Source organism: Psittacula echo, assembly GCF_963264785.1.
Source record: "Psittacula echo genome assembly, chromosome: 4".
Lineage (NCBI taxonomy): Eukaryota > Metazoa > Chordata > Aves > Psittaciformes > Psittacidae > Psittacula > Psittacula echo.
In genome coordinates this window covers 10,646,491-10,673,422 of record NC_137738.1, presented here as the reverse complement: position 1 = coordinate 10,673,422, position 26,932 = coordinate 10,646,491, and the positions used below count along the sequence as shown (strand labels likewise).

General features: G+C 41.7%; 1 protein-coding gene across 4 annotated transcripts in view; it reads right to left on the bottom strand.

Moving 5' to 3' along the window:
* LCLAT1 (lysocardiolipin acyltransferase 1) overlaps positions 1–26,932 on the bottom strand; it is a 126,886-nt gene that overhangs the window by 33,217 nt on the left and 66,737 nt on the right. For all 4 annotated transcript variants that reach the window (XM_080614531.1, XM_080614532.1, XM_080614534.1 and 1 more), the window contains one exon: positions 25,354–25,470. In XM_080614531.1, the coding sequence (XP_080470657.1) occupies positions 25,354–25,470 (117 nt within the window). The remainder of the gene's footprint in view (positions 1–25,353; positions 25,471–26,932) is intronic.

Sequence of the window (26,932 nt, the reverse complement as noted above, 5' to 3'; positions counted from 1 at the left end):
ATGACACAATGATTTGCAGGCCAGATGGTGAATCGTATCAGAAGAATTCTCTCATTGAATAACAACCCTTTTCCTGTATTTTTCCCCGGTGGCAGTTGCTGGTTTACATGTACATAAAACTACACGGCTGGTTACAAAGCTTTTAGGGGGACTAATAATTTCCCCATCCCCTCTAGTTGTGCAACTTGTTGAGAAGAAAAGCAACTTAAGAACCACTTCCTGGTTTATTAGTACTAAAGTTCATCCGGGATATGAAAACCTGAACTTCCAAGTGCAAACCCAAACATTCTAGTTAAAAGAAGTGCAAATACTTGACTGAATGTACAGCAGCAAAGCTGTACGTATTTCAACAGAGCTAAACTAATTCACCCCAGCTAAGGATCCAGCCCTGCAAGAGCAGGCAGGCAGAAAAGCAGCAGATCCTCACTGAAGTCGGTGAGAGCTGAATTCATCTTGAAAGTGAGTAAAATAACTTCACCCATAAAGGGTAAGACGTTATTAGTAACAAAAGTTCTTTGCATTCTTTTCATGAAAAGACGTTTCGTATTTCAAGATGATAGCCCAACAAACTAGCCTTAGATGGTTGGATGGAGCCTGCACAATGCAATGCCAACATATCACACATTCTCCTGATCAAGTAAAAAATCAAAGTAGGACAAGTTGCCCAGACCAGATTGGGTTATTTGGTCTAAAAATAAAATTCCTGAGTTTTATGCTAGAATGAAACAACTCAGACGACAACAGCCAATTTCTTCTACTATAAAGCAGGCACAGTACCTCCACGTTACAATTTCCTAGCCCTTTCATTACAAGACTCTACTGTAATTGCTATGTACAAAGTCAAGTTCAAACCACTTGGACTGAAGTGGTTTAAATTTCCAGGCTCTCTCAGCCTCAGATTCTTGTGTTTTTGAAGGGATGAACGGGCACCACAATCTCAGCTGAAGCAATTCAGCTCTATCAAAGACTGAGGCTATGGAAAAAAAAATGTTTTTGTTACTTAAAAAGTCACCAAAAAAAATCTCAGATGGTTTCTTCTTTGGAAAGGATTAATATCCCCAAGCCTTGGAACTGGGACTTCAAGTTTGGCAGGAGATGGTATTTGTGTCAGTAATACGCCTTTTGCCAGCTTCCAAGAAAACATCCCAAATTTGGCCAACAACTTTGAGTCTTTGAAGAATCTTAATTTTGCACATGCTCAGCAAACATTTTATAGAGTTTACAGCTGAAATGTAAGAAGAATCTGCCCTTATTGAGCATTCCCAACTTCTGGCCTTCACTTCACCGGAGTAAAAGACTGTGCTATACTCTCTGCTGCTCCTGCGTGTGACCACCCATGCAGCATGGGGAAGGCAGCCATCTGATTCAAATGCAAATGGGACAACTATTTAACAGCTCTGGAAGGGAATTTGGCAACCAAAACAGAAACCCAGCCTGGGGAGGGATGGCGGCAGTATCTGTTGTATGATTAGCTGTTGATTTAGTGTTTAAAAACATTTAAAATAACATAAAATGCATCTGTCGTAAAGAACATTAGGTTGCAAAGTTCAAGACTCAGATGTAGGAAAATGCCACATCTAAGGTTGCCTCTGCCTATATAATGGATATTATCTTCAGTTCTGTGACGATATATTACTTTGCCCCAGGACCTGAACTTGCAGTGAATCAGGGTTGTGCAACAAGAGAGTGCAGGAGCTTTGCTTCATTTGCTACAGGACCAGAAAGGTCTGCAACAAACAGAGCGAAGGAGGAGGAAAGAGGACAAGTTCAACATTAGGCAGCTGAGTCTCAAACCAATCTTCCTACTCAATAAAACCCAAGAGAACTGTGTGCTATTTCTGCCTATTTCATAAACAGACTCTAATTTCTCATCTTCTGGTTTGGCTGGCTGGAAGTTTCTAGGGTCAGTTTTACAGTGCTTCTGAGCATCCCCAGCTGTAAGCTGCACGCAAAGACTGAAAAATAAGCCCATAGGTGTCTAAAACCAGGCAGTAGATCTAACCTTAGTCTTCCTGAGCTTCAACTTCCCACATGCATGAGGGAAATACAGACATAGTGACAATACATTCCTTCGAGATCAAGAAGCACTCTAGTACTAAAGCAGCAAGGAGCAGAGATGCTTAGAAGAGCTTGACTAGTGCAGCGTATCAGCCCTGGGGCCACACGCTGAAGAAAAAGAGAAACCAAAATATTTAGAAGTTGCTCCTTCAGTGAGTGCTCAGTGAGGCAGAGGATGTGTGTGTGGGGAGCATGGCACGCATTTAGCTGACAACCAGATCATCTCCTATATACATGTAAGAAAGCCAAACTAAGATTCCACAAACAGCTTTGTGATGTTTGCTGACTTATGAGTGTCACATTTTCCAAGCATTAAAATGTTTTTGTCTCTAATTCCGCTTTCATTGTTGGTTTCATCCAAATAGAATTAACATTCTCCCGACAAATGGCTTAAAACAGTCCTTTAAGATTTAGTGATACTGGGTGCTGAAACATGATAAAGAAATCTGGCTTCATCCTCAGAGAATACACTAGGCCTTCAAGCAGTCAGGTCTGCATCAACTTTTAAATTCAAAGCCCAACCCTGGCTTGTGAAGGAAGACTGAAAGGACTTGGTCCTAGAGCTTTCCCTTTATAAAAACAGTGCTCATCAACAAATACAAAGCTAATTCACTATGATTTTTCTGATTTTGTTTCTCAGACATTTATAAAATGAAATTATTCATTCATTTTAGACTTGAACTCTGTGTGAGAGTTGTAGATTTGGAAACAAGCTAAGGCAAAAAAACTTAGGATTTTGACATTGTGACTTGCAGCTCAAGTGATACAGTCTCATCTACAAACTTTGTGCATATAAACTGTTTGCAATAACGGCATGTTTTTATTTGGGGCATTAAAATATGAGCTCAGCGAATGCTTCTAATTTTTAATTATCCTTTACATTCTCAGCCATTCCAAAGGTATTCAAACCTTCATAATGCACAGCACTGTGTAATATAGAGGTAAAAGCTTGTGCCCCGTGTGCCTCTGGCAATGCATTTATCACAGATTAAGGACTTCTGTCTTAGAGGGAGCTGAGTGCTGGCTCAACTAATCAAATTCAACAGTGGATTAGAAAGAAGGAATAGGACTGAATTCGCAGCTCAGAGCTGAACCCTCTGTCATGACAAACTATTTGACAGGCAGTGATCTAAATGCTTTGGGATTTGTATTTCAAAATTGAATAGCCATATGCTTACCACTGAAACGTGCCAAAGGCATCTGTTCTGCAACAGTTTTTGAGCTTTGTTTACCACTGCATATTAAAATACACTTAATAATTGCTTTAGTACTCTCCCCTCCTCCCTCACTCTTAACGTTTGACCTTTATATTCATGGACAATTCTGAAGCAGTAATACAAGCAACACAAATAAACCATGCATAAAGAGTCAGGCCAAGCATTGCCATCTATCAAGCAATACACAGCAGAAGGCTAAAGATAAATGCACCTTCTTTTTGAACATTTTCCTCAAGCCTCCTCAGCTTCTCTTCTGAACCCAGTCACCACAGGTGAGTTTCCTATCTTTCATACCGAATTCATACTGCAGCTGTCCCCCAAAGGAAGCAGCATGGTGCAGCTAAGCCTGCACTTGGAGCATCCCCACCTCTGCCAGGCCAGTCCACACCAAACATTCCTATTTTCCTGGTAGGGAGCACCCCTTTTCATGACTTCCATGAAGTTTTGGTAACAAGCTAGTCCTTACGAAGTCTTGGTATTAACTGTGCCTGCTTATCACACTGATTCAATACTAGTCCCTTTAATCATTAAAAGCGATAATGTAGATGTGACACGAAGCAATGAATTAAATTAGCTTTTAAAAGGCTAACTTGTCTGATTGTTTCTAGACAAGATGATACCTATGAAGACCATGTTTTTACTGTGAATAAAGCTTACATTTAAATATCTACCCAGCAAAAGACAATTTAAGAAGAAAGGCTCTGTTTCAAGCACGAATTTGCCGCTTTGTTCTATTCAAATGCAAACCAATGTTTTCGCTTATTATATTGCCACTTTCAATGTTGCTTAATTTACATAAAAATTAACTAGACTCTTCTTTTGCATGCATCAAGTATTCATGGTTAGCTATCTATGTATATTTAATATATTTCCATGTCATCATCCATTGCCAGATAATTAGTTCCTGGAACTCTTACTATGTTTCAAACGGTGAAACACAAGAAGATCTTATTTAACATCAAGTTTCCATTCAACAGATGAGTAGCAATTTCCCACTCATCTTCACCTCTTCTGTGTTTTGATACTTACTTTTTCTGATGCTTTACACTTGAAGGGGATGCACATTTCACTTACTAAAGAGAAACCTCGCAACCATTCAGCCTAACCAAGTTAAATGAGCATTCAAGCATTTAAATGCTAACTTTCACCTCCTTTCATTTACCTTTTCTCAAAGTCACACTACCTATCTCAACATACTGACATACAAGACAGTTACGCACAGGAAGTCTCACTGAGATTTAGAGTAAACATATCAATATCTATTGGAAATATGAGGGATTTTAAACATTCGTGTATGTCAACACTATACAATTCTTGTCTTGTGCAACAACACATCCAACTACCTTTCCAGTACAGTCAGTATGAGATTTTCTGCTAACTTCAACAAGTGAGGGATTCTGCCAGAGATCTGAAGGCCAAAATTGACACTTAAAGTTATCTTAACCTAACCTTGCACTAAAGGCCACTGAAATTCTTGCAAAGCAACTTCTGCCTTGTGATGAAATAAGACATAGCCGTTTTATTTTCAAAACCACCTGTAACATGATGCTATTCTCACAGCACACTAAGACCGAGCAATACTGAGGTATTGCAATAGCCAGGTTTAATAACAACAATTTTGCCATTTCCCTCCCTGTTAAGATACTTAAAGCAGTTTGCAGTTCTGGGATTAGTTCCACTCACATTTGCTGTCTTGTGCTTGACACTCTGGACCAAATTTCACCTTTGGTTAACAAGATGACTACCTGCTGCTTGTTTGCTAGCAGAGGCTTAATCGTTCTTCCTTTCCACACTCGGTGTTACAGCCATTTATTTTCAAGTCCAGACAAAAATTCATGGAAAAGCTGAAGTCGGACACCTTACCCCAGGTGTCTGCAATCTGCCCATCACACCATTCAAGGTTCTGACACTGACCTTCCTGTCCTTCACTGAGTTGTACTCACATCCTCTGGGAGCTTTACTCAACATGGATCTGCCTTCAAATCTGATAGATACGATCATTCAAGCATATAACCCACTCAAAGCCAATTCCTTTGAGAGCAACCAGCTGGCCGGCTGTCATCCAGAACACAAGTTTGGCAGCCAAGACCTGATTATTCACGACTGTTTATAAAACAGAGAGCAGCAACCCAACGCTGCCTCCACTGTGTAACCTCTAGCCTCTGCTGGTAAACAAGGGGAACCTTCTGAACTCAACCAACCTTACTCGTATTGCTGCTAATTGAATTTCACTCGAAATGTCATATATAGGGTGCATTATGTATACTGAACAACAAAAAAAGGAACCAAATATATCTCGGTTGAATAGGAAATGTTAGTATTACAAGTGTCTGCCACGTGGCAAGAAATCTGATCCATCAATCTGATTCATCACTGGATTCACATGCTATTGGTACAGGGCAACTGTTAGGCATCAGAACAACCAGGACTGCCTTGGGTGGAGGTAGAGCAAAAGTCTCACAGAGGCTATGCAAGGGTCCTTCTGACAAGTACCTGGTGTGGAGTGCCTTTGCTGAAGGAAGTTAGCAAATCATTGTTTTTCATGCTTGACAGAAGAGGGACCTATCCAAATTACAGCCTCTTTCAAAAGGAGAACAAGCTGAGTGTTATATACAGAAATGCCTAGTAATTCACTTGCACCATAGTCAGTACTGGAGCTAGACTGTGGTGGTGAGTGCACAGAGCGTCGAAAGAAGAAACATCTAAAAGACAAGACTGGGAAGGCTTGAGTTTTCTCAGTTCTCTTGAACTTCATAGTTGGCAGTTTCCTCTCTTCATTCTCAGATGAAGACAGAAACAAGGACACAGTGACATAAGAGAGAAGGAACATTAAAACATTAACTTCTCAGGAGAACTGGTGAGACCACTTCCAACACTCCTTCAGGCCTGAGGCACAGGCATCAGGACATGCAGAGGACCAAATCGTAATAATTGAGTGATGAAGACTACATGGAAGTGTATTTGGAGCGCTTACTTCAGGGAGCTGTAGGAAGAGATCCTTCAAAAAAATCCTGATAGTGTTCTAACCAAGTATGTGGAAAACATTAGGAACTTGGATGTTCTTGAGCTATTGTGTAACAGAATGCATAATCATTCACCTAAGAGATATTACTGGCTGATAAAGATGTAGCTGGGCATCAGACAGCTCATGGCAAGGGAGTTGGAACTAGATGATTTTTAAGGTCCCTTCCAACTCAAACCATTCTGTGACTCTATGAATTCAGAATTCAGAATGCAAAGGCAGCAAATTCCAAAGTTGCTGTAGGCTGCCCAGATGGTTACCTCCATTTGAGCAGAACTGCATGCTCTGTTTTGAAGGCTGGGCTAATTTGACCATTCTGACAAACACAAGTGCCCTGCGGTCTGTGGTGACAAGCATTAGCAAAAGGCATGCTACTTCCTCATCTGTCCACTCATTGGCATAACTTGCATCTGATGGCTTCTAATTAATCTCTCTTAGCTCCAAGGTTCTGATGATAAACATCAGCTCCTCTTCAATCTCTTTTTACCTTGGCTGATAAATCAGAACATTTGCGATCTTCATCTAAATTTACAGTATCACAGTATCACAGTATGTTAGAGATTGGAAGGGACCTCAAGAGATCACCTAGTCCAATCCCCCTGCCAGAGCAGGAACACCTAGATAAGGTTACACAGGAATGTGTCCAGGCGGGTTTTGAATGTCTCCAAAGAAGGAGACTCCACAACCTCCCTGGGCAGCCTGTTCCAGTGTTCTGTCACCCTCACTGAGAAGAAGTTTCTTCTCAAGTTTAAGTGGAACCTCTTGTGTTCCAGTTTATACCCATTACCCCTTGTCTTATCATAGTTTGCCATTGAGAAGAGCCTGGCTCCATCCTCATGACACTCCCCCTTTATATATTTATATACACTAATAAGGTCCCCCCGCAGTCTCCTCTTCTCCAAACTATAGAGACCCAGCTCCCTCAGCCTTTCCTCATAAGGGAGATGCTCCACTCCCTTAATCATCTTAGTCGCCCTGCGCTGGACTCTCTCCAGCAGGTCCCTGTCCTTCTTGAACTGAGGGGCCCAGAACTGGACACAATATTCCAGATGCGGTCTCACCAGGGCAGAGTAGAGGGGAAGGAGGACCTCTCTCGACCTACTGACCACCTCCCTTCTAATACACCCCAGGATGCCATTGGCCTTCCTGGCCACAAGGGCACAGTGTTGGCTCATGGTCATCCTGCTGTCCACTAGGACCCCCAGGTCCCTCTCCCCTACACTACTCTCTAACAGGTCGTTCCCCAACCTATACTGGAACCTGGGGTTGTTCCTGCCCAGATGCAGGACTCTACACTTTCCCTTGTTATATTTCATCAAGTTTCTCCCTGCCCAACTCTCCAGCCTGTCCAGGTCCCGCTGGATGGCAGCACAGCCTTCTGGCGTGTCAGCCACTCCTCCCAGCTTAGTGTCATCAGCAAACTTGCTGACAGTACACTCAATTCCCTCATCTAAATCATTGATGAATATATTAAATAATACTGGTCCCAGTACTGACCCTTGAGGCACTCCACTAGATACAGGCCTCCAACTGGACTCCGCCCCATAGACTACAACTCTCTGGCTTCTGTCCTTCAGCCAGTTCGCAGTCCATCTCACTACCTGATCATCCAGGCCACACTTCCTCAATTTAGCTATGAGGATGCTGTGGGAGACTGTGTCAAATGCTTTGCTGAAGTCAAGGTAGACCACATCCACCGCTCTGCCATCATCCATCCACAATGTTATTTCCTCATAAAAGGCTAGGAGGTTGGTCAAGCATGACTTCCCCTTGGTAAAGCCATGTTGACTGCCCTTCATAACCCTCTTATCCTTGACATGCCTTAAGATGGCATCAAGGATAAGGTGTTCCATCACTTTCCCAGGGATGGAGGTGAGGCTGACCGGTCTATAGTTACCCGGGTCCTCCTTCTTGCCTTTTTTGAAGACTGGAGTGACATTTGCTTTCCTCCAGTCCTCAGGCACCTCTCCCGTTTCCCAAGACTTGGTAAAGATGATGGAGAGTGGTCTAGCAATGACTTCCGCCAGTTCCCTCAGCACCCGCGGGTGCATCCCATCTGGACCCATGGATTTATGGATGTCCAGATTGCTCAACTGGTCCCTAACCCATTCCTCATGGACTAAGGCAAACCGCTCCAGTGACCTGACTTCATCTGAGGTCTCAGGAGTACAGGGTTCTTCAGGACTGCCTCCAACAGAGTAGACTGACACAAAGAAGGCATTCAATAACTCTGCCATCTCTGTATCTTCTGTCACCAGGGCACCCATCCCGTTCACCAGTGGGCCAACCTTGCCTCTGGTATTAGTTTTATCAGCTATGTATTTGAAAAAGCTCTTTCTGTTGTCCTTGACCCCTCTGGCCAGATTTAATTCTAAGGAGGCCTTAGCCATCCTAGCTGCCTTCCTACATCCTCTAGCAGCAGCCTTATATTCCTCCCGAGTGGCCAGCCCCTCCTTCCATGACCTATAAACTCTGCTCTTCCACTTGAGCATACCCAGCAGTTCCTTATTCAGCCACGCAGGTCTCCTGGCCCTCTTCCTTGACTTCCTACGTGTCGGGATGCTCAGCTCTTGAGCTTGGAATAAGCAATTCTTGAATGCCAACCAACTATCTTGGGCCCCTTTACCTTCAAGCAGCCTTGCCCATGGGACTTCCCCTAGCAATTGCCTGAAAAGGCCAAAGTTTGCCCTGCTGAAGTCCAGGGTTGCAATTCTACTTGCTATTGTACTGGTCCTACCACACAAGATCCTGAATTCCACCATCTCGTGGTCGCTGCAACCAAGGCAGCCCTCAACCCTTACTGCTTCGACCAGCCCCTCCTTGTTAGTGAGGATGAGATCCAGCAGCGCTCCTCTCCTGGTTGGCTGATCCACCATTTGCATGAGGAAGTTATCATCCATACACTGGAGGAACCTCCTGGACTGTGGCTGGGTTGCTGAGTAGTCCTTCCAGCAAACATCAGGGAAGTTAAAATCCCCCACGACGACCACGGCCTGTGACTGTGAGGCCGCTCTCAGCTGCTTGTAGAAGGCCTCATCAACTTCCTCACCCTGATCTGGTGGCCTGTAACAGACACCCACAACAGTATCGCCCCTGCCAGCCTGCCCCTTAATTCTCACCCACAGACTCTCAACTCGCTCATCCCCTGTTCCTGGACAGAGCTCAGTACATTGTAGCTGCTCTCGCACATAAAGAGCAACCCCACCACCCCGCCTGGCTGGCCTGTCTTTCCTGAAAAGGACATAGCCCTCCATGAGTATATCCCAGTCATGTGAGCTGTCCCACCACGTCTCTGTAATTGCCACCAGATCATAATCTCTTGACTTAACACAGGTCTCCAACTCCTCCTGCTTATTTCCCATGCTGCACGCATTGGTGTATAGGCATTTCAAGGAGGGAGCTGAGCTCACCAATTTCACCCTAGCATTATAGGAGGCCTCCCGGTCTTCATCAATCCTAGACTGCTGCCCCACTGGGGCAAGCCCAGTTACAACCCCATCCCCCTTCGAATCTAGTTTAAAGCTCTCCAAATGAGCCCTGCTAATTCATGCCCCAGCATCCTTTTGCCTCTGTGAGTTAAACCTTTCCCACATGCCATCATCCAGACTGGAGCCTTATAAAACCAGCTGTTATCAAAGAACCCAAAGCCCTGCCTAAAGCACCAGTCTCGTAGCCAATTGTTTACGGACTGAATTTTCCCATACAATCCCACATCATCACCGGAAGATGGAAGAACTGAGGAGAAGATCACTTGAGCCCCAGACTCTTTCACCATCCGCCCCAAGGCCCTGTAGTCTTTCTTCATCCCCCTCAGACTGCGGGAAGCAGCTTCCCCCCCACCTGTCTGGAAGACCAGCAGCGGGTAGTAGTCTGTCGGGTGCACCAGGCTGGGGAGCACCTTGGTGATATCCCTGATCCGGGCTCCAGGCAGACTACACACTTCCCTATGATGAGGGTCAACTCTGCATATCGGGCCCTCTGTTCCTCTCAGAAGGGAATCGCCTACGACAATGACTTTTCTTTCTTTCTTGTCAGAGGCAGTCTTGAGGTGCGAAGTCGACCGCCTTTTCCTATGTGACCTTGTAGTTTGGCCTTGCACCACATCCTCACTTACCTCTCCATCAAGATCCAGGGCCTCAAACCTATTACTGAGGGGCACCTGGGGAAGCAGGGCAGGAAGGGAGGAAGGTTGCCCACGGTTCCGAACTGGAACTCGCTTCCAGCCCTCATTGTCTTTTTGGTCCCTTACCTCTGCGCAACAGCTACAGAGCAGGGGCTGTCTCGGGTCATCCCCCTCTGTCTGAGAGGACAGGGGGTCCATCCCCTTGTGGGGGGTATCTCCCTGGAACCGTTCCGGCTGGCATGCTAGGGAGTTACTCTACCAGTCGATCTCCCTTTCACAGTCCCTGATGGTCCTCAGCGTCTCGACCTCCTCCTTAAGTTCTGCCACCAATCTAAGCAGATCTTCTACCTGCTCACACCTCACACAGGTGGAGTGCTGGCCTCCCTCCCTCGGCAGCAGCAGGCTCTGGCACTCCCTGCAGCCAGAGACCTGAACAGCCACGGTTTGGGACAGGATCTCTGTCTGAGTTGCTACAGTCTCCTTACTGCAAGCTCTCCTTCTGGAGGCGACCATATTGGTCAGCAGTCTGGGACACCAGCAACAGAGTCCACAACACAACCTGCTTGTTCCTCCCTGCGCCCGGTGGGCAGCGGTCGCTGCCCTCCCAAAGGCTCTTTCAAGGCAAGGGGCAGGGGTGCGGTCGCCGTTACCGCGGGAACGCCCCCTGCCACGTCAGCCGCTCTCTCGCAAGGGCTGCTGGGGCTTCGGGGATCGGGAGATGTCGGGAATCGCGATGTCTCTGCGCTGTCCCCTCTGATTTTCCTAATCTCTTCTGACCCTCGTAGTCTCTGAAGCGTGCCGGCTCCGGCTCTAGCTGGGCTAGCTCCGATCAGCTGACTGACTGCTAGGATCGAGTTGCAGCCGCTTTTAAATCTCCCGCCGTCACCGCGGGAACGCCCCACATATAGGCAACTATATTAGTGACTGCTCTTTTTTTTGACCAAAGTAGACTATTATGGAAAACCAACAGGAAGAATAATTTATCTCATCTATGTCAGCATTTGGTTTCTCTTGTAACTTTAAGTAACTCCTTCGGTTTATTCTTATTTAACAAGGCTCCCAAGTGTATTTATCTGGTTCTGAACATTCTTTTGTATAATAAACACTGCTGAAAATAACATCTTATGAATTACAATAACAGCCTGAGAAAGATACTTTATCCCTACACTATACTAGTTTCTGACAATAATCATACTCGCCAAACATTTTCAAACACAAAATTTGCTTCCCCAAACCTTTTTTCCAATGAGTAAGAATACCTGGTTCTCAGAGTTCATTGTAATGCTAATGAAAAGCTTTTCTCATACCAACTTAGCTGAAGGATATCCTGTCCTTCTGCTGCATTATTAATGCCGCCAAACCACTGGAAAACTAATTGCAAATGCCAATTCACTTAGTGCTATCACTTAGAGTATACTGGCTTTACAGAATTTTCCATTTTAGCTACACTGTGTGCTAAGCAGCAGACAAAATATATTTTACATGCAGCTCTCAATAGGCTTTGTTTATTCTGTGACAGAAGCCTGACCTGCCTATTGCCCATGTTCTTATTTGTTTATAATTGGTTTCTTAGTGTGTTTTGTTTTATTCAGAGAAAGACTTTTGTGAAGTGTAATACTTCTGGGATTGCTGGTGCTGCTTTTCAAGATAACTCCTGATTTTTGTCCACATCAGATATACACAGCGAATTCCACGGAGGAAATAGCACCATGACATTTCTGCTCTATAAAGAAGTACAGTTTAGTAACAAAAGTTAGTGAAGAAACGCATCACTCGAAAATTAGAAAACCACTTGTGAGTGGGTTTTTTGTTTAGTCTTTTCCATTTTTTGGTGAAGTGAACAAAATCTGAGAGCTAGAAGATGCTAATTATGTCAGCATGTTCAAGTATCACATTTGATATACCACCGTCTCTTAAAGCGCACTCTGGACTACTCACAGACATAAGCCACATTCTTGTATTTATAAGATTTGTATTTGAGAATCTGCTGTTAAGAGTACAGGCCACCATTTCCTGAAGTTTACTCTGCATTACCCATAGACATAAACCACATTATTGTATTTATAAGATTTGGATTTGAGAACCGGCTGTCCGAGTACACATTTCCAAGCCTCATTTCTTTCAGCTACCTCCAATACTTTTCTACTAAAATAATGGAAATATTTTAGGAATGTGTTTCTGGATAGCAAAATATTTTAAGCAAGCAATGTCGAGATAACAGCTGTAAAAGAGTTTCTATAGAATTTTGGAAAATGAAGGCAATATTTCTGGAGGTATAAAGAGAGACTCCCAAATTCCACCTTTCTTCTATGAAGACACTCCTCAGTTTTCCTCAGGTTTACCCTTCTCGGGCTCTTCCAAAGAAAGTTACAGGTTATGGAACTTGCTTTATTTTTTCATAGCTTCTTGTTCAGCCTCAAGGCCCTGCCAGTAAAAGCAAACGCTCGCCATTCTGACTTTTTTCTTTTTAAATGTACCTTTCTTTTGTTTGAAATGAAAGAGCACAAAATACAGTGTTAAAAGTTTGTCATTCTAAGCAAAGGAAATACCAGACCAGCAAAACACATTTGTTCCCTTGCTGTAAAGGATGCACCACAAGAGGGCTGCATTCAGTCTCACTTCTTGACATTCCTATTTCTCAGCTTTTAGTCATGCTGTCTGAATGTTCCACATTTTTCTCCTGTTATACTTTGAAAAGATGCAGTGCCTTATGAGACCGTTTGACTTGTAGATAAAGACAGAGCATCCCTACAGTGGATCATGGAATGTTTTCTAAGTGACATGTAACTACTCAATTGAGTTTCTCCTCTCAACCAGCTATGAGGTGGCAATGGACCTCTAGCAAGAAGCCAGTGACACTCATTCTGAACAACAATTGCTACACTGGCTTGGGGATGCCTGAGGGCATTTTGCAGACTGAGCGAACTCCCTTTGCTCATGGTCTTGACAACCTGAAGCCCATGTTGGCTTCATTACCACAGTCTCTTCAGTTTGGGTGTAAAGCAGCCCTTGCCTGGACACAGTGCTTTCGGTCAGCTCAGAGGGAGTGGCAAAGTAATTCTGCTCGTAAAAAATCATGGGGGATATATCCTTACTGCTTAAATTCACAAAGGCTAGGTAAGATTTGTTTCCTTTAGCTGTGTTTACGTTTTAGAATACAATCCTCATCCTAGTTTGCCAAGAAAGACAGAAATCAGCCACCAAAACTCCTCTACGTATACACAGCTCTGTACGTACACAGTATATCATACCTTACAGGAAAAACGCCACCATCTGAGTCACAGGCTCATTATATTCTACCAGCATTTGGCTGTTGTGTTTTAATGAATTCTGTGCTGTCCACTGCTGTCCAAACAAGAAGACATGAAAAAGAATATGCTGCTGGTTGATTACAACATGTGCCAGAATACAGAAAGGCGCAAGACTAGAAGTCAAGAGAATTTATCCCTTCAAGGAGGAGAATAATCCTTTGAAAACGTTCTCTCCTATTGTACAACACTGCTGTTATAAATCAGAAATTATGCATCTATTTTAACATTGAATGCCTGCTTATGTGCGCGCCTCTGCGTGCAATGCTGACTGAATTTGTCAGCACCACAGGTAGCATAAATCCTGATGAATCTCCACAGCCTCTCAGTATGGTTTGGAATGTATTGTTAACAGATTTATTAAATATTTGCAATGCTGCGGACATGCTATTCAAGACAGCCGCAGCTTAACTGCTACCTGCTTCAACAGTGCTAATATACCAGTGAGATGTTTCAAATGTACAAAAATAAAATATCTGCCTCAAAAAGACACAGTCCTAGCAGACAGTATGTGAAGAATGGGAAGGAAAGAAGGAGCCATGGTTGCTGAGCATATGTTTCATTTAATTCTCTGATCCATGCTACAAGAGCGGCAAAGCAAAGGACTGATAGAGGAAGCCAGGGAGCTTTCAGGTCTTTTGGAAGGAATGCTGCTTTGGCTAAGTGAAGGCAGAAGAGGACGCGTTAAATCACAACGGTGCTGCTGACAGGATGAACCTGGAGAGTACTTAGGCAAAGAAACCTTTTGGGGGATGATTCTTCAAAAGCATCCAAGCAGATTTAAAAAACACTGATTCTTACAGGATTCTGAATGGGACTTATGTCTCTAAGGTCTTCCCTTTGCATGTTTGGCTTTTCAACGTCAGTACCCATAGCAACTTCCAGGCAACACAAATGTGCCATTGCTCACAAATTCCAAAGTCTCGGAAGCTTTCTTAAAAATGCCTCTCCTCTTTTTATTTATCATGCATGTTATGCTTTTCTCCTAATAGATGTCCTTACTGTCTGTGCAATGTCAAAAACCATCAGGACAGGCTGGCCTCTTTCACAGCAGCACAGTGAAGGATTGGTGATTGGAATAAGCCAGCCAGAAGATTGCTCAGGTCCCTGCTTCTGGAACTGTTTTATAATCACCAAGAGCACTCACTTTTATTGTTATACTACAAGCTCAACAATGACTACCAATGCAAACAAAACCAGGGTCTTGCATAAGTCTAAATATAGATGTTACGCATTTCAGAGATGCTTATTTTAAGATATTGTTAGCTTTTACCAGCAGGAAATATGATTAGGGAGAGACACTACCATGTTGAACGTGTATTAAAAACTGTTCTCCAGTTCCAAAGAAAAATTAATTTATGGGAAAATATATTCAAACTTTGTATCTGTAATATACATCATTGTAACAGTAAATTCACATTATACTGCACTTCAAATAACTGGCATGGTATATAGGCAGTAAAGGGAAACCATCCCTATACCTAGCAGTGTTTAGTGAGAACACTGAGAGCCAAGACCTTATTTCCTGCCCTCTAGTTCAGGAAAAGGTTGACAAAATAACTCCCAAAGACAGCAATATTTCAGATTACATATAAGGTGATGAATGAGGTAAAGGGTTGAATTTATGCTGAAGTTTATGTTTTGATAAAAATCTATTTTAAAAAGCATTCATATTCTACTACAACATTTCCCAAGCTCCTCTGCCCTCTTATGTTGTTTTTCGTTTTTTAGTATCAGTCCCATAGCAACATCCAGAACTCATGAATGTGGCACTGCTCTCAACATCTCTGGAGCAGAGCCTTGCAAATGATTGCCAAAGTCAGGGATCTAAGTCAGCCTGGAGAAGCATGATGCTGGAGTGATTTTTGTATACAATGAAAATAATGGCAGGGGACTGGGAGGAGGGCAAAGGGAAGAAGAGCTGAAGCTGCAGCAGCAGAAAGGAATGAAAGAAACAATCTACTTAAGGTTTAATGATACATAATCCACGAATTTTGCAAATAGAGAAGACTGAAAGCTTTATTACTAACTTACAGACTTGGGGGCTGTATCTGAACAGCTTGAGGATTCCAACATTTCCAGTAACTGAAATGATACTCCACGGATCTTCTCCCCTGCCAGCAATTACTCATATAGAAAAGTGGTATCAGGAAAACACAAAATACATTTGCAGCAACTTTAATGCAGCTGGAAATAAAAACAGCTAGCATCTGCAAAAAGTAGAAGAGTGGGGAATCCATCAAATAGGACTGAGAATCTCCTCTACAATGGGGCTCTGATTTGGGATTAGTCTGTTCAGCATGGACATGCTGTTATTTTTCTAATAAAACACATCAGGAAACATCATCTCCTAACTGAAACTAAAGCAGTATTTTGTCCTGGTAAAAGTATGTTTAGGCTCCTCTCTACTCAAGACTGCTTAAAGCAATTATCTGCCTTACTATGAAACAGAGACAAGAAGTGGGTATGCTGTGTAGAGCATCTGGTAATGCCATGTGAAATAAATAGGTATCAGTACTATTTCCCTGCTTGTAGGAATTAACTTCAACTTCAATAATAATTAAATATGTTACCAATCCAACCAACATGACCTACAAAATCACGGATTCTTGGCTGACAAGAACAAGCATTAACTGACAAATTTGAACTTTATCTGAGGTTCACCTGTTGTCTGTACTGCAGTCATAAGTCTTTAAAACCAACCTCAAAGCTCAGTACTCTGACACAATACCCCAAATCAGCTTGACAGTTCACAGAGTCATAGAATGGTTTGGATTGAAAAGGACCTTAAGATCATCCAGTTCCAATCCCTGCCATGGGCAGGGACACTTTCCACCAGACCAGGTTGCTCCAAGCCCCATCCAACCTGGCCTTGAGCACTGCCAGGGATGGGGCAGCCACAGCTCCTCTGGGCACCCTGTGCCAGTGCCTCACCACCCTCACAGTAGAGAATTTCTTCCTTATATCTAACCTAAATCTCTCCTATTTAAGTTTGAACCTGTTACTCCTTGTCCTGATGAAGTCAGTCCCTGATGAAGAGTCCCTCTCTGGCACCCTTGCACCTCCCCCCTTCTGATACTGGAAGGCTGCTATGAGGTCTCTATGCAACTTCTACTCCTGCAGTATTCAGTACACTTCAATAGTACCAAGCCTGACATAAGGATGTAGTGAATAAGCCCACAAAATGGATTGTTTGGTATTCCGTGCAGGCTCAAGGGAGCACCAAGGGCATTGCAAGGCCCTGTGCTTTGCTTACTGTGCTGCCATGAGTGACGCGATAGGAAAAACCAAACCAAATAAATAGTCCAATCAGATTAATAACCTTTCCAAATGCACACCCAGAGAGATGCTGACCAAGCCTAGCTCAGCAGATACACCTTCTTACACATACTGTTGGTCCACCCAGCCACAGCGTGTACATAACCAGAAAAGCCTTTTCAATAGTACCTTGAAAAATAGATAAATGTTAGCTTAAAAAAAAAAAAGAAAAGCAGGGGCATATTTTCCATTTTGAAGAAAATTCTAGTTTTTACTGAGCAATCATTTTTTCCTGAACTCATCTGTGGCCAAGCTTCATTTCTACGTATGCGAACTGATGAGCTAACATTGTTCCATGCTCCAGTTGAAGCAAGTAAAAGAAGTCCACAGCTGCCAAACATTACCACATCGTTACCACAGATACTGTGTATTCTGAGTTAAGAGAAAACAGTGGAAACCTCTAATACCACTGTGGGGTAACTGCTGGCAAATAATAATTCTTTAATATGGTTACCACAGCGACTATTAATAACCTGCAAGGAGGTAAATGGAAAATAATCCACTGCATGGTATATCTGCTTGTCACAAGCCATGAGTCACACGTAAGAGAGCGTAAGGAGATTATTTCAGTAGATGGATCTTGATAGGCTCAAGAACACAAAACCTGAAATATTTCCAATGAGCACCAGAGATATGAGGGTGACACAAACAACAACATGTCAGCCTGCAAGCACTAAATGCATCCACCACAAACCCTTCTGTGAGAGGCTGTGTTCCTGTCTCCAAAGCAGTGGAGGATGGAATGAGGAAAGGATGGTGGCTGAGAGAAAAGAGTGTCTTTGAAAAAACCAATTCTTCCCTGTAGGAGCGGAACACTGGCCTGTTTGCCACTATGGTGGGGCAAGCGGTACAGAATACCACTCCAGTAAAGAGATGAAAGAAGACAGTAACAAAACCTTCAATGAGTACCAAAGGGCAGAAATTAGCTAACAGAAAGCTGGTGCTCATTCTGAGAAGTACGTCAAAGCCAACAGAGGCAGATGTTTGCAAGATATGGTAATCATCAACAGTTAACTTGATTCTGGAAAAAGTCAAGCTGCCCTTTCCCATGTTCCAGATTACAGAGACAACTGTCAGCATTCACAATAAAGCACAACAGCCTGCACTGGATTTTCTGCATTGCTGGATTTCACAGCCATGCCAAGAGATAAAAGTGTGGTTTTGAACAAGGTCTTTGTTGTTATTTTAAATTTACTGATTTGTCACGAATTTTCTACCAACACACAAAAGGCATAAAAGGCACGCGAACCTCCATTTACATACCAATATTTCTATATCAAAGGCTATGCTATTTGATGCATGGAATCCAATTCTCATAAAAGCACAAGTTCAATTATAACTGCAGCCAGTGAAGCTCTAATACTGCCTTTTCAGCTAAAAAACCTGCTCAAAGCTCTTTCACAACAGCTCTGTAATTTCTGAGTATCAGTCTACTTAGTAACATGACTCTGGGAGGCACACATGCACAGCAGGGAAACAAAAAGGGAAGAAAGGATTTCCTTGCATTGAGGAATGATAGTTTAGAGCTGCTGCTTAATCTCTGCAAATCTGAAGGACGCACGGGTGAAATGAGTTGACTGGGGACCTAAGGTTAATGCTCGTGGGGCCACTTATATTTTCCTATTTCCAAAACAGACCGGTTTTGGTTTACACGTGCACCGAGCAACCAGTACAAACAGGAGAGAGCTGCTCTGAGAGACAGCAGTGTCAGCCACTGCGCAAGCTCCAGCCTCGCCAGAATCCACAGAAATTTGGGCAGCAGCACAGCATACCATCCTGGGAGTGAGAAATGTGTTCCGTCACCAAAAGGAAGGCTAGCTTGCGTTAAAACAACAGATCTAACCCTTACTGTCATTCGTACAGGGCCTTTCTATGCCCTGTACCTTTGTTATGTGGAAGATAAATTATGCTTCAACCTGAAAACTGCTTAAGTTTCATGTGCTCCAACTGAGAACATAAAACCTCTGAAGGTAATTCAGCAGACGCTCCTGTGATCTAGACCCACATGCCTCACCCAAGATTAATCTGAAGAGGAAAGAAACTTTGTGTATCAAATTAGAAAGCAGTGTGTGTAAGACACACATCCATTCATTCATACACCCATCATAGCGTGAGCATTTCAATGAACAGAGCCATTACAGACCTGGATTTTACACCTGCATCAATTTTCCCTTAAGAAAACCCAAATATAACACACTTAGAAATGGGTATTACTTTGATTTTCATTGGAAAGAATGAATGGCATCTGTCTTATAAGATGTAGGTGCTTTGGACATAACTGTGCAAAGAATAGAAGCATCATTTACACCAGAAGACAAGTCTCCAGCAGTATCTTGGTAGCATTCCTCATTGATATTCCAGCCACCCATAAAAGCCTCTTTCTCTTTCCAAGTCAGAAGAAAAAGAAAGCTCTGGGAGCTACTTCAAGTTAAAGGGCCTCATTAATGAATTACTAAATCAAGAGTCCCAACTGTAAACACCATTTACACAAATATGCCAAATTTGAGCACCTTGATTCATGCGATGGTTGCAGGGGTCAAGACAGAATCACCTCTTTAAGATGGTCCATAATCTATTTATGGCTTTACATGGGAGCTCACTATGTTCTCCATGAAGAGCGAGGACATTCAGATAGCACTTGCAAGGACCTGCTGCGTAACTCTTGGGCTACTTCACACCCCAGTGAAGATGAACCAAACCACATGGGTGAGCTTTCAAGACCAGCTGAGTGTCATCTTCTATTAACTTAGATATATATTAAGCTGCAAATCACAAACTGTCTCCCTATATTATTAGCTCCCACGTGCCATATAAACACATTGTACCATAACCCAAATCAATGGCATTAAGAGTTAAGTACATAAATATACATGGATACCAGAACTCCCGGAAAAGCGTAATAGCCAATAAGTATCAAAGGATTAAAATATTTACATAGTGTGGAGACCTCATAGCAGCCTTCCAGTATCTGAAGGGGGCCTACAAGGATGCTGGGGATGGACTCTTCATCAGGGACTGCAGTGACAGGACAAGAGGTAATGGGTTCAGACTTAAACAGGGGAAATTTGGATTGGATATAAGGAAAAAATTCTTTACTGTTAGGGTGCTGAGGCACTGGAATGGGTTGCCCAGGGAAGTTGTGAATGCTCCATCCTTGGCGGTGTTCAAGGCCAGGTTGGATGAGGCCTTGGGTGGCATGGTTTAGTGTGGGGTGTCCCTGCCCATGGCAGGGGGGTTGGAACTAGATGATCTTAAGGTCCTTTCCAACCCTAACTATTCTATGATTCTATGATATCCTGGATTGAACACCTAACTACAATTTTCCTTCCCTAGCAACAAACCAGAGATACTCGCATACTGAAATGCTGTACAACTGTAATGCTCAGGTATAAACAACAAAAGATACAGACTGGTTTCTGAGGGTGCACATATAAACATTTATTTTGGGGCAAAAGGATTTTGAAGCAATCATGGAAGCAGGATGAGAATCACAGTCTCCTTCCATCAGTAAGGATATGCAATGAAGGCAAACATGTTAAATTTGTATCTTTATTTTAGAATGCTGTAGTTGGCAGCTGTTATCTGCTTTATTTTTTTTCAGTTGGCTAATTATGAACCAGAAATAAATTTGAAGCTGAAATACTATAATAAGGCAAATAATTCTGACTGTTCATCATGCTGTAAAACCAGTAAAACATAAACCCCATAAAAGGAACACCCAGTCCAATGTATCCAGATATTAAACTGTTGATGGATATAAAGGAAGTGTCAATAAGAGGTCAGTTAAGAATTTAATGTTGCAGAAATAACTGACTACAAAAGTACGAATAATCTTCTAATGATGCTTTAAAACCTTTGCTTTGTCTTAACACTTACTGTTTATTTAGTCCAGAGAAAATACTTAAAAGCCATGAAGCAATTTTAAGAAAACATTTGTAAACAGCTATTTTCTCTCGACAGACTATTTGGCTACAATTACAGATATTATGCCAAGATAATGTATGTAATTCAATGAATCCAGACGATATTGAATCAAATCAACTAGTATTATTTTCCATCTCTTTGAAACAGAACATTCAAGCCATCTGAACTTTCAATGTCATTTGGCACTTCAGAAGAAACTTTATAAAATACAACTAGGCCTGAAAACCTATACTTAATGTATGAGTAGCCTCATGACCTTTCATAGCAGGATCTCACAAACTAGATCTTCAGGAGCATTATATGAGCCATCAATGTTTTTAATTAACATTGTTAAAGGCACGCTTCTATAAAAGTCTTATTTAAATTCCTGCACATTTTTGTCATTATCAAACCCCCACATTTTGTAAAAGGAGATGATTTGCCTTAACCCAAGTTCTGCCAAAAATTACTCCATACTTAACATCTGTTCAAAGTTTCAAGCTTTAAAAAAGGATTAAATATGATTTTGGGAGATGGTTAAAGAGAGGTATGCGATGATGAGTTAAAAAAAGAAAAGGAGCCATGACCAATCTTCATTTTGGTGTCTAGAGTTCATTTTCTGTTGCTCATATATACTTGATCAAGCAAACAGAATTAGAAAGAAGTAAATCAACTATTTTATTTCTCTTTGCTTTCCATCAATAGCCAACCAGCCAGATGTGATAGTCCTTGGGACGGCAGTGGTCACCCTGGTCAACAAAGGTTTGCTCTTCCACAGCACAATTCCTCTGGCTGCCCCAATAAGTGATCAAATGTGCTTCAGCACTAAGAAAATGTGAAATTAATTGAGTTCATATATTTTAAGTATTCTGATAGACTAAGACCAAAATGCTTGCAGAAGCAAACTTTAAAGAATGCCGAGAGAAAAGACTAGTGGTGTTTTGAGTAACATGCATCAGTAAAGATTAATGAAGAATCTCAGAAACCTGATTTATCTGTTGCAAAGACTGCATAATTCACTAGAAATTCAGTAATAGTTCCCAAGAAATATCACCTTCTCGCAGGGGTGAAAAACACATATATTTCATTAGTCTATATTTAAACTAAGTATATTTAATACTTTTCCATCTTCATTAATCCTTACTGAAATTTTGGTTCCTCTCTCACATCTTCAGGTAATACTCTATACTGTGTATCAGGTAGCAAGCTGACCTTATCCAGCTACCATGCAGTCTTTTCCTCTTTGTGTTCTCATGTCTATATTGTATTTTCCCTTACCATATGCAATGACATTATACGAAACCATCCTACTTAATATTACTATTTGGCCAAAGAGCATACTTCTCCAAAAATCAGTCCTGAATCTCTTGCTTAAAAACCAGCAACAACTGCAGTGCCTCTTCTCCTGAGCGTACTATTAATTATACATCTGAAGCATGTTCATAGTCTGTGTTTACTCTTGGGTGATTCTAAGGCTTATATGAATGAGAAAACCGTAATGTGATCATTTACAAGTAAAACAATATTTTCACTGCCTTGGCACCTGAGCATAATGAAAGTCAAAACCAGTCAGCTTTTACCTGGGTTTCTGTTTAGCACAGTCAGCTCTGAGGGTAAGAGCTATCACTCATGAAGAGCTAGAATGTAGGGGAAAAAAAGGTATAAGAAAATAAGGAAAGCCAAGGAAATGTATTGGCTAAATAATTTTTACTGCTTTTTTTGGTGGAGGTTATATAGTTCTCTTTTTTTTCTTAGCTCTCATCATCTCAGCAATGACTTAAAAACCACCATAGCATCATCTACAGGTAAAATAGATCAAATAGTTGAAATAATGACTGTATAAGAGTGAGAAGGCAGTCAGAGGAATGTGAGTGTTGGTGATCACTGGCATCACATTGTTCAGAAATTTCTGACACCTATGGAAAGCAAAGGACTGATAACTGACAGATTATGATGTCAGGGTGCAGACTATACTTCCTAGAGGAAGAAATTCTCCTACAGATATAAAACCAGCATTTTACTGAAGGTTATTTTTCCCTCTTTTTTCCATATCCTACTGAGAAGGGTCATTAATAGTTATTTTTATGTATTAACAGGTAATTCTTTCATGCTACAGCTTGTGATGCATATTAATCAGGGTTCTTGCCAAATTAAATTAGTTTTTTCAGCATTCAAAAAGCAGTTAAACTTCTACTGACATTTTCCCCCCTCTCTTCATCAACCTATTTTTGGAGTAAAATAATGTACTCAGGCCTGAAGACACTTGAGCCTCAGGAATGAAAAACAGCCACAAGCCAAAATGTATTCACAGGAGAGCTATAGGGCAATAAGGTTGTCATCTATGCACAAAAATACTTTCAAAGACGTAAATATGATGTTAAAATCTCCACCACTCCCTCCCTGCATGTTAAAGTCATACACACTGCTTTGTGCTTGCAATAACAAGCAGGAAAAAAGGAAACAAGTCTATTTTTATGCTTACTGCTAGTGCCAATGCTATTGTAGCATTAGGACAGTCCATAAACAGGGACCCATGTTAACACCATATCCTTAACAAACCTGGTTTTCTTATTACTGCTAGTATTGGGAATAAAGTATAAATAGTATAAACGATAAGATAAAGCAGAGTTGCACAATAACCCTAGGCCATCTATATCTGAAAACCTACCTGGATATCTATACTGTAATTATATGTATATATATATATATATGCAGGCATATAATGTACTGAAGTGTTTTAAAGTCAAGTAACTACAGTTAGGTTGTCCATAAAAATAAAACATTTCAACACAAATGGTCTGGTTTTGGCACACTTGCAAACAACTGAAAACAAATTCTTAAATTAATAACTCAGAGCTAAGCATTTAAAACGCTAGCGGTACCACCTTCTCACCCATAATTTAGTACATAATAGCACACAGTCATAATGTATACAGCTTATAATGCCTATCAAGGTTCCCAACATGTAGCAAGTTCAATGCTAAAGGGACATTAATATTTTACACTAGATTTGTCTGCCTTAAAGAAAAGTAGGACTTAAAAGCATTTGAAAGACTAGACAAAAAAAACAAAACCCCAAAAAATCTTGGAATGTTTTTGGAATCAGCCTCAAATATTTTCCTTTTTATAACCCAATAGGCTAATTTGCATAGATCTCTCATACAGAAATGGAAAAGCATTTTGACCAAATTAGAAAATGACTGTACAAGCACAAAGCTCATTCCTGCAGCAAATACAGGATTTGGTTTTTTATTTTTAAGTTGATAATATTTCGAGTGGAAAACATTCCTTCAAGTGAAAATGTATTCCAGGCTAGAAATATTATTATGCACAAGGTTAACCTGGTGCTATAAAGTTTTAAGTAAAACAAGCTTTTGAAATTGCTTATGTGGCAATTCTTTACTATAGCAAACTGAGTCATAAACATTCAAGATAGATAAAAATCTAAGATACCCATCACTGAATGTCCAAAATAAATAGGGTCAAATAGATACATGGTCCAGCTAGGACTGTCCAGCTGGACAAAATATCAAAGCATTTACAGTGATTTTTAGGGTATCTGCTTAGTAGGAATCAGGCAAAATGCAAGCCAGCTCTGCTCCTAAAATCCAGGCAAGGGTTCCAGCAAGGGAGAAAACTTACCCACAGGCCCTTATTCCTTTCAATAATCTCAAACTTCTTCCTTTGGCAGTCAGAATAACCAGCATGTGTTAAAGATCTAGAAACGCTTTTCTCTGAATAACTGATCTATAAATAAGTTACTTCAGATCTACTGTATGTGTTTATTTTCTTCAACCACACATTCATATATCCTGCACACATTCCAACTCATCTGTATTTGAATCACTGCCACATCAGTATTATTTGATGGTTACACTATTACGGCCTCAGATCTCGTTGAAATGCCCATTCCCAAAAAGACCCACAGACATAGCGATCTAACAAGCAATCACATCTTTATACTCTGATCCCCTGTAACAGAGACTCAACCTCTACTTCCAGATTCATACAGGGATGGAAGACCATTTCCAAATAGAAAGCAAGTATAACATGTTCTCTTCCTCTCCTCTCTACCAAGGGCACAACTATTTTACGCAGCTTCTCCAAGTCACCATCACCTGAAAAACCTGGCAACACTGGGCAGCTCACTCGCTGCATCTACACGCTGGTGTGCATTCCATTTGCCCATTTAACATCACAACTCATCCCCGCTCTCAGACTTAAAACCAGAAGCTTTTCAGAGCAGACAGTCTTATGCGCGTCTGTGTGTTCAGTAGAGACCGGTACAGACAATAAGGCTGAAATTCTTTGGGATCTTCAAGCATTTTTGTGAGCTTCTACAGCTTGGGTGAGATTTGTTATCTTAAAAGACAAGAAGAACATATAAATACAAAGCAGGATTACCTTCCCTTAGACACCCAACCACAAAAGTGAAGCCAGTAGTCCGCGGATGTAAGACATACTCGTATTTTTGAAGTCCGTTCTTCTCAGCGAATTCGTTACTGCGAGCTTTGGTATTGGCTGCAGGAGAGAATAAAAAGCACCACTTTCAATTAGTGTGCATGGAGACCAAGAATCACATGTAATTATGATACGACAAGAACAGTACAACAGCAGTTCACACAGTATGAATATGCAACAGCTTTTCAGGTGGAGGCAGTGAGTGTGCTTTTCTTGGCTCTAGTATGGCATGAGGAAGAGCCATGTGGATTGCAAGAAAAGCTTTTTTACCGCTCCTTTCATTTTAGAAAATAACCAGCAAAGCCTTCATATTTATCAAATGCACTCTGGAATCTATAAATTAAAGTCTCTTACAAGCTCTCTGTACACTTCAATACCAATTTTACAGTAAAATGTGTTAACTGGCTCAATTATTTTTCTAAACTCGAAAGGCACAATATAGAGTAATGAAGATTTGCTATGATGTACAGAAATACCTTGAGGTCAATGTTTAATCACATTAAACTTATTTCAGAAACAAAATGTTAAATGGAGGAAAACAGTTAATGTAATACATTAGAATAGTATTCTCCATCTTCATTCTGAACTTGACACGCTTTATTCCTCAACCTGCGCTGCACATACATACCCTGGTTTAATGTTCTGACCAACTGCCTCAGTGTCACCACACATGCTTGCTGCTGGAGCAGAGTACATGCAAGGCATCTGGAAAGCATCGTGGCTAAACCCCATGACAAACGTGTTTCGAACCTCTGGCGCAAAGAGTCTCTCATGAAGAAACCGAACAAAGGCTTTTCAGAAGTAGTTGCTAACCGAGTTCACTAAGCAAGGAAGATACAGACACTACAGCAAAAACTTCTGAAGACAGGCGGAAAGGAAGCAATTTCTTCTCCAGATACGTGCAGGAGGCTCTTCAAGCAGCCTTGGTTAGCAGCCAAATGGACTTCGGTGGCTATACTTCCTCCATCGTTGTGTGTACTGCTGTGCATCCCCTGCGGCCAAAGGCGATGGAACATGCAGTGTTCCCTTGGCAACGTGGACAGCATCAGCCACATAGAAACACAGAACCATAGAACCATTTGGGTTGGAAGGGACCTTAAAGCTCATCCAGTTCCTATCCCCTGCCACAGGCAGGGACACCTTCCACTAGACCAGGTTGCTCCAAGCCCCATCCAACCTGGGCTTGAACACTGTCAGGAATGGGGCAGCCACAGCTTCTCTGGGCAACCTGTGCCAGGGCATCACTACCCTCGTAGTAAACTTCTTCCTAATACATAATCTAAATCTCCTCTCTTTTAGCTTTAATTTGATCAACTATCTTATTAAACAACTCATATTTGTATAGCTTTACAGTTTTAAAAGACAAAATCCCTGCAATCTATACAAACAAAATCTATAGAATAAGATCATTGCTTAAGCAATATCTATTCTTTTTCAAGTAGTTTTTTTAAGGTCCACAGTTAACCTTAACAGAGATAGGAGACAGAGTAATGAAAACCTATTGCTGCTTAATAATTTAATA